The sequence below is a fragment of the Vigna unguiculata genome, chromosome 2 (genome assembly GCF_037176805.1).
Source record: "Vigna unguiculata cultivar grain cowpea cultivar isolate G323 ecotype 2 chromosome 2, ASM3717680v1, whole genome shotgun sequence".
In the NCBI taxonomy this organism is placed as follows: Eukaryota; Viridiplantae; Streptophyta; class Magnoliopsida; order Fabales; family Fabaceae; genus Vigna; species Vigna unguiculata.
Window position 1 is genome coordinate 30,221,508 of NC_140793.1, and position 13,187 is coordinate 30,234,694.

The following is a 13,187-nucleotide window of genomic DNA, read 5'->3' on the forward strand; positions in this document are numbered from 1 at the left end:
TATATGCGGAATTAATATTTGACCTGCAACTAATTTTGAGTTGAAAATTTACGTAATAGGGTTAGCCAATATAATTTATACCAAAATTTATTATTCAAAATAAAAAGCATTAAAGGTTTATTTGATTTAAAAATAAGTTAACAAATTCTCCCCAAAATGAATAATTATGTTATGTTCTTATCTGCTGCCACTCTATTATGGACATCTCTTAATTTCTATTTAATATTACAATTCTCTTCCTATATGGGAGTGGAGTTGGTGGGAAGATGCATTGTTTACACACATCTTTTGACTTAAAATAAAAAATTAATTTTATTCTTGCAGAAAAATGAATGATAATATTATTTATATGTAAAAAATAATTATACTTTGAACAAAATTATGATTGTGTTAATACATAAAAGAAAATGAAGAAAACGCAAACTCGTTTGGGTGGTGCCACGTACCAATGGGACCCACATGAAAATCTTCTCATGCTACGTGTACGTCAACCTGTTTGATGAAAACGGTAACCTTTTCAAACATACGTCATCGTTTTGTTCCATAGTTTTTTAACACTGCTGTTTCTCTGTTTTGTTTATTCGTAGTTTTTGTCTTTTGTTTGACGGAAAGGGTAAGAAAGACTAAGTCAAACATTTTTCATTCTCAATCACATTCACAGTAAGATCCTAACCGTTGGTTATTTTGTCGTACCACAATTTATTCATTGTCTTCTGCTAACAAGTGTTTTGGTTTGGTCCAATATTCTGTAAGAGAGAGAAATCAGAGTATAAATAAACAAAACAAACTGCTATGTGCTCATTGCTCACACACTAATTAACAACTCTCTCTGTTTTCGGTTATCACAAAGCACATTTTAACATCACTCACTTTCTCTCTTTATTTGCTTCCATTTATTCTCTGTTCTCACTCTCAGATTCTTCAACCATGTTCGTGAAGAAACTCGTGGAGAAAGCATCCATAAAGAAGGTAACTCAATTTCTATCACTCTACTTCATGCAGTCATCACTTTTTCTTTTCGTCTTAGTTTTCTTCTTCTTTTCCTCTGTCTCCGATTAGTTTCTCTGTTGAAATCTCGGGACAGTTGTTTGAACAAAATTATCAGAAACAGAGATTTGTTCAAACGAGGAACCAACCAACAACGATTTTGGTTTTTCTTAAATGATTGAAATTCACCATCGGTGTATTTTACTTCAGAATTGATTAAAATGAGTGTCCTCAATGTGTGCTCTGTTTCTTTGTAATGAAATTGTTTTTGGTTTTGTGGTATTGTTTGTGTGTATCTTTTCATTGATACAATGCAAGTATAGATAGTTTAAGATACTGTCCCATTTACCAACCCAAGGAAAAATGTTAATTTTAATACACATGTTAAAATTTTGCAAAAAAAAGAAGAAAAACTGTACACCAATAGTATAAAATAGTTTTACTAGATGACCCAATCACGAAATATTATGTGCAAGTTTATTGACTTTTACAGGAAATAATTTTAAAATTATATTAATAATGATTTGTATTAGACTTTCAAGTGCCCCCATAAAATGCAAGAAATAAGCCGGACATACTCACAAAAACAAAATAATAATTAGAGATAAGAATTTTCAATGCACAGGACAAATTTTTGCACACAATGTTCACTATTTTATTTTTCAAATTCTCTTTATAAATGTAAAAGCTCACTTTTTTTTTAATGATCAAATTATAAAAAGTGGGTTTTGGACTGGTGAAAGGAATGTAAAAAAGTATATTCCTAATCATAAATCTATTGTAAATGATAAATGGCTTTATAATTGGTTGCTTTTAACGAGAAAGGTGTTTGTGTGGAGCAATAATAGGCCGTTATGTTCGTTTAGATTAGACAGCAAGAATCCAAAGCCCGAGGGTAGAGGGAACCTCAGAATTCAGAAGTCAGAACAATTGTGGCAGTGAACACTATGCATGCAGTGCAAGTTTTTGCATGACCTAATTTAATGCTTCATCTTTTTATACCAAACAATTTCATTTTGAATTTGAAACACATCCAAGAGCCAAAGACAAACACAATTTTCATTTTTTCTTGCGTGTTCATCATAATCTCCACAAATCCCGCAGCAAATTCACGTAAAACTTAACATTTGCGCTTTTAATTTAATATTAAATGATAATATTTTGTCGTATAACGAACCTGTATCAACAAAGACACGAAACAAGAAAAATCTGTGAACTTCATGTACGAGGAAGAGTATGACATGCATGCAACAAGAAAACTGAAACTCCCAGTTGTAAATTTGCGTCGCAGGGTGTTGGAAATTCAGTGGATGGGTTAAAAGCTAGTGATGTAGAACCACGTTTGGTGTTTCATCAAGGGATTCCATCTGGTGGTACCAAGTTTGCCTATGACAACATTAAGAAGATTCTTGCTCTTTCCACCAAGTATGTTCATCCTTTCTCAGTTTTGTGATGTACGCTGTTTTTTCTGACATTTAATTAGCAGAGAAATATGTTACAACTGAAGTACTTTGCTGAATTTCTGCTTGAAACTGATTTTTTTTAAGGGATGGTCGGATTAAACTATTTGGAAAAGATAATGCCCAAGTCCTACTTGAATCTAGAGAGCCAGTGCCTAGTAAATTTTTACAGGTTATATTTCCTTTTTTTTTTCTTAACCAATTTTTTGGTCTTGCGGTGAAAGATTTTATTTTTCTATGACATTTACACTACTAATGTAATTAATATTTGTATGCAGTTCATTCAGAACCAAGGCATCCTTATAAATGTCTCTTTCAATAATCATATTGAGGTAAGTGTATTTGAACTTTCAAGTCACCTCTGCATTTCATTACAAAGCAGATTTCGACTATTAAGATTCACCGTGTCAATATTTCATTCAAATATGTTCAGAAAATATATTGCAATAAAGATATTTCCCATGTAGGTTTGGGACATAGACAAGAAACTGCTCGTTGACGTGTTCATTGTTAAAGAAGAAATCACCTGTTTTTCGGTTCTTCAACACAGCCTCTTCATGTAAGTTTTTCAGTGTCCTTGGAAATAAGCTGTCGATAAATTAAATTTTGTAGAAGCACCAGAAGTTATGAGCATGTGTGTGCATTGGCAGGTTCATTGGATTTTCTAATGGTAATATTGCAGTTTTAAGTCTTGATCAAGAACCATGGCATGTGGTAAGGATGAAATACTCCATACCCCTTTCAGCTTCCTATGGTGAGATTTGGTGTAATTTTTGGTCTTTGTCCTTGTTCGATGCAAAACTTCTTTATATTGTTGAACTTTCAAAAATGCAGTTCGATTGGAAAAACAAGTAAATAAATAATGAGTACCTTCTTCGACATAGCTTCTTGTCATTTTTTTTTTCAGGAAATTCAACAGAAGAATCTGATGATGCTGTTGTCACGCATGTACTGCCTCAACCAGCAGCCGAGAGTCAGAGGTGATTAGCAGAAAACAAACCTTCTTTTAGGACATTTATATATAACTAATTTGGTGCTAGCTTCAGTTATCAATTCTTTTTCTTTTTTCAGGTTAAATATGTTTTTAGTCCCTAAATTTTGATCTGAACTGAAATTTGTCTATGTCTCAAACATTAATATAGTTTGATCTCCAAACTTTAAAAATAAATAAATATGGTCTTTCTAATCTGATCGCATTATGTCTTCTATCGTGTCAAACAATGTTTCAAGCTAACAATTGAGCTATGTATCTGGTTTGACACTTTCCGGTTCAAATGTCGGTCTAGAATATCATTGAACACATAAAAATATCTTTATCGGGTTAAGACGACTATATTTGTTCATTTTTGAAGTTTAGAAACTAAAATATATTAATGTTTGAGACAAATTCTAATTTTGGGTCAAGTTTAAGAATTACAAATATATTTAACTCAATTTTTTTATCTAAAAACTTTCCAACTTTTGTCCTCTTGTGTGTTCAACGCAGAGTTCTCATAATCTTTAGAAATGGCCAAATAATATTGTGGGATATTCGAGAAAGCAGGTCCATTTTTAGAACCGGAGGAAGAATGTTACAAGCACGGTATAATGAAACAAAGAGAGTGTCTTGTGCATGTTGGGTATGTCCTTTCGGAAGTAAGGTGGTTGTAGGGTACAACAATGGAGAGCTCTTCATTTGGAGCATTCCTTCTCTAAACACAGGAAATAGTTTAACAGCTGATTATAGCAGTCAAAATACTCCAATGTTCAAGTTTAACTTAGGATATAAATCAGACAAAACTTCAATAAGATCAGTAAAATGGATTTATGCAGAAGGAAGAGCCAGTCGATTATACGTTATGGGAGGTTCTGATCATGCCCCTTCAAACTTGTTGCAGGTATTTGAATACTTTGCCTACATTATTGCAAGATATTTGTTGACTTCAGAAATCCCAAATTATTGTTCATCTGTTACAAGTTACAACAATTTTGAGATTTTGGATGGTTTACTTTGCATTTGATTTGGTGATTTAAATAACTACCAGCAATCTGCATTAAATGAAACAGGTAGTGTTGTTGAATGAGCATACAGAATCTCGCACAATTAAGATGGGGCTTCATTTGTCAGAAGGTTCTGTTGACATGGAGATCATATCAACCTCAAGCAAGCAGAGACAAAATTATTTCATTTTGCTTGGGAAATCAGGAAACGTATATCTGTATGATGATAATTTGATTGAAAAATATCTGTTGCAGAGTCAGTCTAAGTCCACTCTTTCACTGCCAAAGGAAGTGCTTGTGAAGTTACCACTGTCAGATTCAAGCATCACTGCAGCAAAATTCATCTCCAACAATCCCAATTTGTTTAGTTCTGAAGACGAGGTAATGGGATAATGAAACTGTTCTGTTACTGTTACTGTTACTATACCAAATATATTTTAATTATTTTTACAATATAATTATTCTATATAATTCTATTGATTTTACATTTTTTTTTGGTCACATAGTATTACAGCCAGCTGGTGAAGAATTATCCACCACTTATTCCCATTGAAACAAATCTCAAAGATGGGATTAACTTCAGTGCTGCCAATTTCACTGGATTTTCGAACTTAAGAAACTTGTACATAACTGGACACAGCAATGGAGCCATAACTTTTTGGGATGCGTCATGTCCCTTTTTTACCCCAATTTTGCAATTAAAGCAACAGGTACTAATTTTATCCAAAGCAATTAGCTTGTGTCCAAATGTTAGCTTTATTACATTTGAGTGGTAAAAAAGAATTGCGCAAAAATTAACATTATATTCTAATTTGTTTTTGGTAAAAAATCCTATAAAATGGACATTTTTTCCCTTTAATGAATAAGATAGCATCAGTAAGAGTTTATGTTTTACATTCAGAAAGGAGACAGTTTTCATAATTATTGTTTTATCTGTTTCCTTCATCTTAATACAGGCTGAAAATGATGTTTCTTTAAGTGGTGTACCCTTGACAGAATTATATTTTGATAGCAACTCTCCACTCCTTGTTTCTGGTGACCAAAGTGGGATGGTGAGTTTCATTCAATTTTGAATTTTGTGAAAGTGGTATTTTTTCCCTTTTCGATTCTAGTCACCCATACTTATTTTATTGTAAGTATGACATGATGATCTGCAGGTTCGTATCTACAGATTCAAACCTGAACCATATGCATCCAACAGCTTCATGTCTCTTACTGGTATTCTATAGAATGTTACTTAGTTTTCTACGAAATCCTTAGTTATTAGACAAGCACAGACTTCTCATTTTAGTTGATAGTGACTTGCATTTCCATTCCTCTTTTACAGGAAATACAAAGAAAGGGACTGATCATGTAATCCACAGTATGAAACTAGTAAAAACTAGTGGTGCTGTAATTTGCATGAACATGGATCATAACTCAAGGCACCTTGCTGTTGGTTCTGACCAAGGAAACGTGAGATGTTTTTCTAGTTTTTCTTTCTTGGCTTTTTAAATTTGGAGATGTGTTGTTCACACTGTTCCACAGAAACAAGTTTAGTTTGCCATTCAACACCAATCCTCCTTGCACAGTAGATTGTCCTTCAATGTGATGGAAGTTTTCCAAACGCACTTTTAATTATATGGAATGCATTGATTAATACTAGTAAACTATCTTAATGCTTAATGATCTATTGGAGTCAACAAGGATCAATTGACTACATTAGCTCTAAAATAGACAACACTCTTCGCTTTAAGCAACTTAGGAAACCTAAAATACCAATTTTATCGTAATTGAAAATCTAAGTATGAGTCTAAGTCCTATATTGAATAAAAATGAGAAAGTTGGGTAACTTACAATAAAGAAGACTCATAAACCTATTACTTTAAGGTTTTGAGTTGAAGGTGATGTCAATTCTTTATGTGTGTTTAACTTATGCCATTCTGGTATTAGAGCTGATGGTTTGTCTTCATAGGTTACATTAGCGTTGAATCATCTATTAGTGTGAAGCTTATCTATTTTAGGATCTTCAATTTGTGTGTACAGTTGTTTTAATATATTCACAGTGCTAATTTGTGTGATAATGAACCATTATGTTACAGGTTTCAGTCATTAACATAGATGATCCATCTTTGTTATACCGGAAAAACATTTCAAGTGAAATTTCCTCCAGTATCGTCTCATTGCAGTTTAAAACCTGCAGTTTGCGTGGTTTTGAGAAAAACATTTTACTAGTTGGAACAAAGGACTCCTCTGTTGTAGCACTAGATAGTGAAACTGGAAATCCATTGAACACTGAAGCTATTCACCCTAAGAAGCCCTCTAAAGCCATATTTATGCAAGTGTTGGGTAAGAGTTTTCACACTTGAAACAATGATCAGATGTCACAATACGTTTATTTAAATTATCAATGATATCAAAATAGCAGTGAATGATCTGATAAAGAAAAAGAGTAAAACTTTGTACTATGTAATGTAATACAGATGGAGTAGCAGAACCAATCACAGGATCTGTTACAAAAGATGGCTTAGACTCAAGAGAAGGGAATCGTACTGAAGATGCAACAGCAAAGCAATTGTACATTTTGCTGTGTTCTGAGAAGGCTTTGTATGTCTATTCTTTTGTGCATGCTGTACAGGTGACATGTTCTTTACTTCTGTCCTTACTCATGAGTTAGGAATGACCCAACTATTTGATGATGCTTGCAGTTACTCACTCTCATACGTTTCAGGGAGTTAAAAAGGTGCTTTACAAGAAGAAATTTCATTCCTCTTCCTGTTGCTGGGCATCAACAATTTACAACGTCTCTGATATCAGTCTTATTCTCCTTTTCACCAGTGGGAAAATGGAATTAAGGTGGTGGTTAAGTCTGAATATACTTTTATACAAAACCAACCCTTAATCCCCATAGGTGCACCAAGTGGGTTTGGCTTTGTGGATTCTATCATATTTTAATGCTGAATCTTTGACTAATGTTTTCGAGCAATCTCATACATATTAAATCTTCTTAATAGTCTCCCATCATGTCAACTTCATGTAACATTCTACTCTTATTAGTGAACTAACAAGACATATGCAACCATCTTAGGTCTCTGCCAGCGTTATCTCTGATAGTGGAGACTTCAATTAGAGGTTTCACTTATTCACCTCCAAAACTGAAGTCATATTCTGATAGCCATATATGTTGTTCACCCAAAGGAGATATTGTTTTGGTATGACTGTATCTTTGACTAGTACATCGGATTTTTATTTAAATACATTTGAGACATTTATTTAACTCAATGTCAGTGTACAGGTGAATGGTGATCAGGAAATTTTTGTTGTCTCATTGTTGGCCCAGAGGAATATTTTCAGGTATATATGGCATTGGAATGTTAAATATTTACCAATAACTACGTATAACTTCTGTCTGGCTATAGAACACATGAAAAGATATTATTCTCATAGTGCAAAATGCACGACTTTATTTTAGGCTTTTGGACTCTGTTAGCTGCATCTACCGAAAGGAAACAATGTCATCAGCAGAAGAGCTTGTTCCAGGCCCTGTAATCGACAAGGAAAAGAAAAAGGTAAAAATAACATTTTAATAACTAACACAACTGTGTTTATGACTGAAGGTATTTGGTACTTTTTTCCTGCATTCCAGGGTATACTCAGCTTCGTTATAAAAGATTTTACAAGTAGTAAACAAAAGCATGGGCCCCTCATGGGTAAAGAAGATCCCAAAGAAAACATACGAGAACTCTCAGCAGTATTCTCAAATGCGAACTTTGCATGTTATGATAATGATGATAAACCAACAGTGGATGAAAGTGAGCTTGAATTAAACATAGGTAAAACAATGTAACATATATGTGCTACTAAACATTTGCTCAAAAGAAAGATGAAACTCTTTTATGCCAATGAATTCACGTTGTCTTTTTTTATTGGTGGTCTGAATCTGCTTGCCTAAAAGCTGTATGTTACAAACATGACTAAATTACATTACTAGATTAATTTGATTCCTAAGAAGTACTGACCATTTTCTAAAATACGGATCCTCGAGTTTAAAGTAACCATTTTGAGGTGTCTGTTTTCTTCCCATGCAGATGACATTGACTTAGAGGATCATGGAGAAAAACACAAAGAACAAAGCATATTAGGAGCTCTTAATAAGAAGAAATTGGTTGGAAAATTTCAGTCTCTGAAAGGTTTGTGACAATGAGTTGCATTTTATGCATCTTGAAAGATTATTGCAACGTTTTCATTATCGCTAGCCAATTTAATGGAGCATTGAATATGCAGGAAGATTGCAAGAAATGAAAGGAAACTACCAGAAGGCATCAGATAAGGAAGGGCACCAGGGGGAAAAAGATGGTGCGCTGGATCAAATTAAGAAGAAATATGGATTTTCTTCTTCTTCCAATGTAAGAATATAATCATCATATGCATTCTAATTATGCTTGACTTTTCTGCCAAGACAATTCACAAGCATCGCATGATATGTGTGCTGATTTACTAGTAAAAGGAGTTTTGTCTAGCCCCTATTGTTAATTTCTTATTTGGAGGTGTTAAGTGCATTTATTAGTGTAAACGGTAGTTTGAGAATCAAGATTAACCATTACCAGAAGCTTTAATCTACATTTTATTACGTACCAATTAGAGATTTCTAATCAGTTGCAAATTTCAAGAATCAAAATGAATTAATATTCGCTATTCATTCTCATGGGCAGTATAGATTTTATGAAGTCTTCAACTTGATTGCTAAAAGTTGACAGAGTAGTTATCTTTCAGCACTTTTGTAACTTGAAATTCTGGGATTTGGGAAAAGTTTTGAATCTTCATTGTAAACTCTCGCACGCTAAACAATGTAAAAAGTTCTAAATAATCTCAAATTTGTCAGTGTTGCAGAGGTTTCTTGCATGACACATTCGTTTAAAATTTGAGACTATCTTTGGTTAGTATGAACATCGTATGATCCTGCACGCTTAATAAAAAAGATATCAATGAACTCATTGAATCTTTAAAGTTATATTTTATCAAAATTTTAGGGCCTAATGGCCTACAGACACAATATATTCTTTAGTTTCAAGAGAAAAGGTTACTCGATACATGCAATTTTGATCATTGCATAATTAGGCAGTTTCTTCGTATATTCTTAAAGCTTCGTTTTTCTTAATGGTCAAATATTAGTGCAAAATTAATCAAACATTAGTCTGGTGCTTCAGGAAACAACCGCTGCTAAACAGGCACAAATCAAGCTTCATGAAAACACATGGAAATTGCAGGTATCTTTTACCTTGACAAAAACCTATAAAACAGTTAAAATTTCTTAGTCCTATGCCAATGCACCCAAGAAAAATTGCGAAAAAGAATCTAAATCTTATTAAATGTTTACTCATCTTCTAAATTGGTGGCAGGGTACCAATCTTCGGGCCAGAGAGATGCAAGATACAGCAAAATCATTTTCATCATTGGCAAAACAAGTGCTCCGAACTGCTGAGCAGGACAGACAAAGTTGATAAGATCTATTAGTTATTCGATTATACTTAGGTCATACATTATTTATTTTTTAATTGCACATATATATATTTTTTCTAAAAATTTTATACGTCAGTTTGCTCAGAATTATGTTGAGTCCATGCTTCATTTTACAGTGACAACAGCACTTTTATGCTGTCTGAATACTTTTCTGTTGGATTGATCATGTATAAATGGATTTAGATTGAGTTTCACTACCTTTAGCCGCGAAAGAAATTTCCGCAATACAGAGAATGGGTGGGAAAAGTGAAGAATAAGTCATCTAATTTATTCATAATATAGTCACATACGTTTGAGTCATTACAAAAAATCATGAAGATAAGTCATACATGACTCTAGCAAATCTCAAACCACTAAATACCTCCTTCATGCCTTGGTTAGGGCTCAACTAACTCACCAACTTATTTAAGACTCAACTAAGAATTGCACTTTTTTTTCCTACACATTAATAGTGCTAAACCATCATAATTGGTTAAAAACTGTAAATCTACATGTTGAGTTCAGACCACAAACTTGCAATGACTAGTGTTTAATCAACAGATCTTCCAATAGCAATCGTATCTGTTCTCTGACAGCATCTCTGTTACCAACGTTCAATGTAAAACAAGTTGCCCCTGCATGATTCCTCAACCTTGCAACTTAAGAAATTGACAAAATCAGTCATTCACAAGTTCAGCCAAGAAAATTAGGCAGAGAATTGCAACAAAATCCTCGTCTATATCTTACAGATCTTTGAGCTTCATGCCTATAAGACCCAGTGACAGATTTTACCATATCTTGGTTATTTTAAGAATCAAACAAGGAAATTTGTTCCTAGCATTGTCCAGAAAGAAACAAGATACCATTTGAGAAATGGGGACTTGAAAATATGGAAAAAAGATTACCTTCTGGTATGTCTCTGCCAAATTTTGGAATTGGAATGGAAGCCAAAACTGGGATATTTGACTCCAAAACTCTTAGAACTGCAGGGAAAAATGACGAACTGAATAACTCCATCTTACCAACTTCGTCAATGATGAAGAGGCTGGTGTCTTCTCTAACCTAGTCATTGAATGTAAGTCTTCAAAGCTCAAAAACTATATAATACATGGGATATGGAGGAATAATACATTCAACACCAATAGTTAAAAATGTAAGAGAACAGTTGATGAGTGTAATACCACAATTGGAAGATGCACGTAACATAGTTGGAAAAATATGCAGTAACCTAATCTACTGCAAAGAAAAAAAATGCATACTGAAAAGATATTAAAGAAAGTAAGCAGACCTGTAACTCGGGCAGCGCTAGAGACTCGAAAGATGCTACATCAACTTTATACTTGCCAACACTAGGCCATCCGACAGACTCTGGGCTGCAAATCCAATGCGATCAAAGAAAACAATTGAATCATATAGACAGAATTGTGTTGTGACAAATACTGGACAATCTAGTCAAGGTTGTGTTATGTTATTTCAGATAGGATTAACAAAAACTTCTAATAACATACTCTCTAGACCATAATATTTGTTATCCCTTAAAATTTATTTCACGGATTCTTGCAGATGCTATAGTTTTCAACAAATTTTAAACATCAAGAGAGTTTGCTAGTAAAAAAGTGTACCAAGGATGTATTTATTGTTAGTCGTCCTCTTCACACGAAAACCTTTCCTTAAAAAATGAACGAAGACCCAGTAGCAGTGTGACCAAGAAACACAAATTTCGAAATAAAGGGTCTAAACAAAAACGAAATTTGGATGTTCATGTAGTGGAGCTGAGAAGAGGAAGAATAAAAACTGTACCTTGAAAAGTGGAGGGACGCAAGTGGGGCAGTGCGACCATCAAGAGTGACCACTTCGAAACCGACCCTTTGGCCTGCGCGCCTAACTTCCCCTACAAAAGCATCATATCATGTCATGTGTTACAGTGAAAGAAGAGGAAGATATCATATCAAATGCTTTCGTACGAGTGTAGAAGCCCTGAAGCTTGATGGAGGAATTGACTCTGAGGGACTCCAACACTCTCATAATCAGAGTGCTTTTTCCCACACCCTGATCAGATCAATCAACCAAATCAAAATCGATTAACAGAGAATGAAGAGAGGGAAAAATGGTGGAGTTGGGTTTCTCACCGGAGGACCCGTGACGAGGAAGCATTTTCCGGGACCAGCCATGGTTTCTTTCTGTTTCTGCCTATTCTATTTTCTATCTATCTGGGATGAGACATACATGTTTTTGTCACTCCAAATCATGGTCATGGTTAAAATTATCAAAAAGTAAACAATAATTCTATGTTCAAATTCTTTGTAAAATTTAAATATTGAAATCAACTCCAGTAATTGTTTACAATCTTAGATAAATTTAATGAAAATACAGTGAAAATTTCTTTGTTGTATAATAATTATTATTATTCAATCATACGTTAGTATACACAGAGAATTCAAAATGAAAAAAACGAAAGTGACTTTTTCACCCCCCGAATTTCTAACTATACCTTCTAATTTTTAAAATGATTGTTTTATTTGTTAGGCTTAAATACATTTTTCGTCCCCATTTTTGCAGTGTTTGTTGCAGATCGTTCTCATTTGTACAAAATGTTTTAAATGGTCCTCATCTTCGTAGTGTTTGTTGCGAATGATCATCATTTTTACCAAACGTTTAAAATGGTCCTCATTTTCGCAATTCGTGTTTAATTTAGTCCTTTTCTGTGACGCTGTTTAAATCAATAACGGAACATTGTACATGTGGCACTGTTTGTATTATACTGTACTGGGGTGTATTACACGTGTACTGTTCAAGTGTAGTAATTAAATATTTGGGAATAAATATGTGAGCTAGGATTTTGAAAATGAATTGTTGGGCAGTTGGTTAGTTGCTGCAATCTTCTTTCTCCATTCTCAATTTGTGTTGTTGCAATCTTCTTCTTCCTGCAATACCATGTCACAGTCCAAATCTTCTTCGTTTACCTCTGGTTGTAATCATTGGAGCAACAATGCTGTAGCAATTCGTGCAATGTTGGTGGTTTAACGAGAAATGGAGGATTAACCTCGATTTGTAACTGTTGAGAGAATATCACAACATTTCAACCACAAACAAACCCCAAAACAGAATTACGAAAACCCTAACCCTAACTGATTCAAATGTGCAAAATTTATCACAACCCCGGAAACCCTGAACCCACGAGCAAAGCACTTACCTTGTCGATGACGATTAACTGGAAAATTGAAATAATCAAACGAACAAATCGTCACGTCCAATTGTTGCTTCCTTGCAAATCGGAGATGA

General features: G+C 33.9%; 2 protein-coding genes across 5 annotated transcripts; one reads left to right on the forward strand and one right to left on the reverse strand.

Moving 5' to 3' along the window:
* Positions 1-796: 796 nt before the first annotated feature.
* On the forward strand, positions 797-10,123 carry DAW1 (Transducin/WD40 repeat-like superfamily protein). Of its 3 annotated transcripts, none has more exons than XM_028053598.2 (24): positions 797-969; positions 2,279-2,412; positions 2,535-2,619; positions 2,726-2,779; positions 2,915-3,006; positions 3,098-3,201; positions 3,355-3,427; positions 3,934-4,324; positions 4,494-4,808; positions 4,934-5,137; positions 5,384-5,479; positions 5,585-5,645; positions 5,755-5,882; positions 6,509-6,755; positions 6,890-7,044; positions 7,138-7,262; positions 7,495-7,618; positions 7,702-7,760; positions 7,879-7,975; positions 8,053-8,239; positions 8,495-8,596; positions 8,691-8,812; positions 9,601-9,673; positions 9,806-10,123. In XM_028053598.2, the coding sequence occupies exons 1-23, from the start codon at positions 928-930 to the stop codon at positions 9,628-9,630; spliced, it is 3,027 nt and encodes a 1,008-aa protein (XP_027909399.2). In that variant the 5' UTR covers positions 797-927; the 3' UTR covers positions 9,631-9,673; positions 9,806-10,123. The 3 variants fall into 3 exon arrangements, 2 of the variants coding, with proteins under 2 accessions (XP_027909399.2, XP_027909393.2); XM_028053592.2 differs by having other exon boundaries at positions 9,614-9,673; XR_014993065.1 differs by lacking the exons at positions 8,053-8,239; positions 9,601-9,673; positions 9,806-10,123.
* Positions 10,124-10,173: 50 nt separating this feature from the next.
* LOC114168698 (uncharacterized) lies at positions 10,174-12,191 on the reverse strand. 2 transcript variants are annotated; one of them, XM_028053617.2, is made up of 6 exons: positions 12,035-12,191; positions 11,870-11,954; positions 11,706-11,796; positions 11,194-11,278; positions 10,811-10,967; positions 10,174-10,557 (listed from the first exon to the last, which is right to left on the reverse strand). In XM_028053617.2, exons 1-6 carry the CDS (start codon positions 12,074-12,076, stop codon positions 10,553-10,555), a joined length of 465 nt encoding a protein of 154 aa, XP_027909418.2. In that variant the 5' UTR covers positions 12,077-12,191; the 3' UTR covers positions 10,174-10,552. The 2 variants fall into 2 exon arrangements, with proteins under 2 accessions (XP_027909418.2, XP_027909410.2); XM_028053609.2 differs by having other exon boundaries at positions 10,174-10,564; positions 12,035-12,190.
* Between the last annotated feature and the right edge of the window lie 996 nt (positions 12,192-13,187).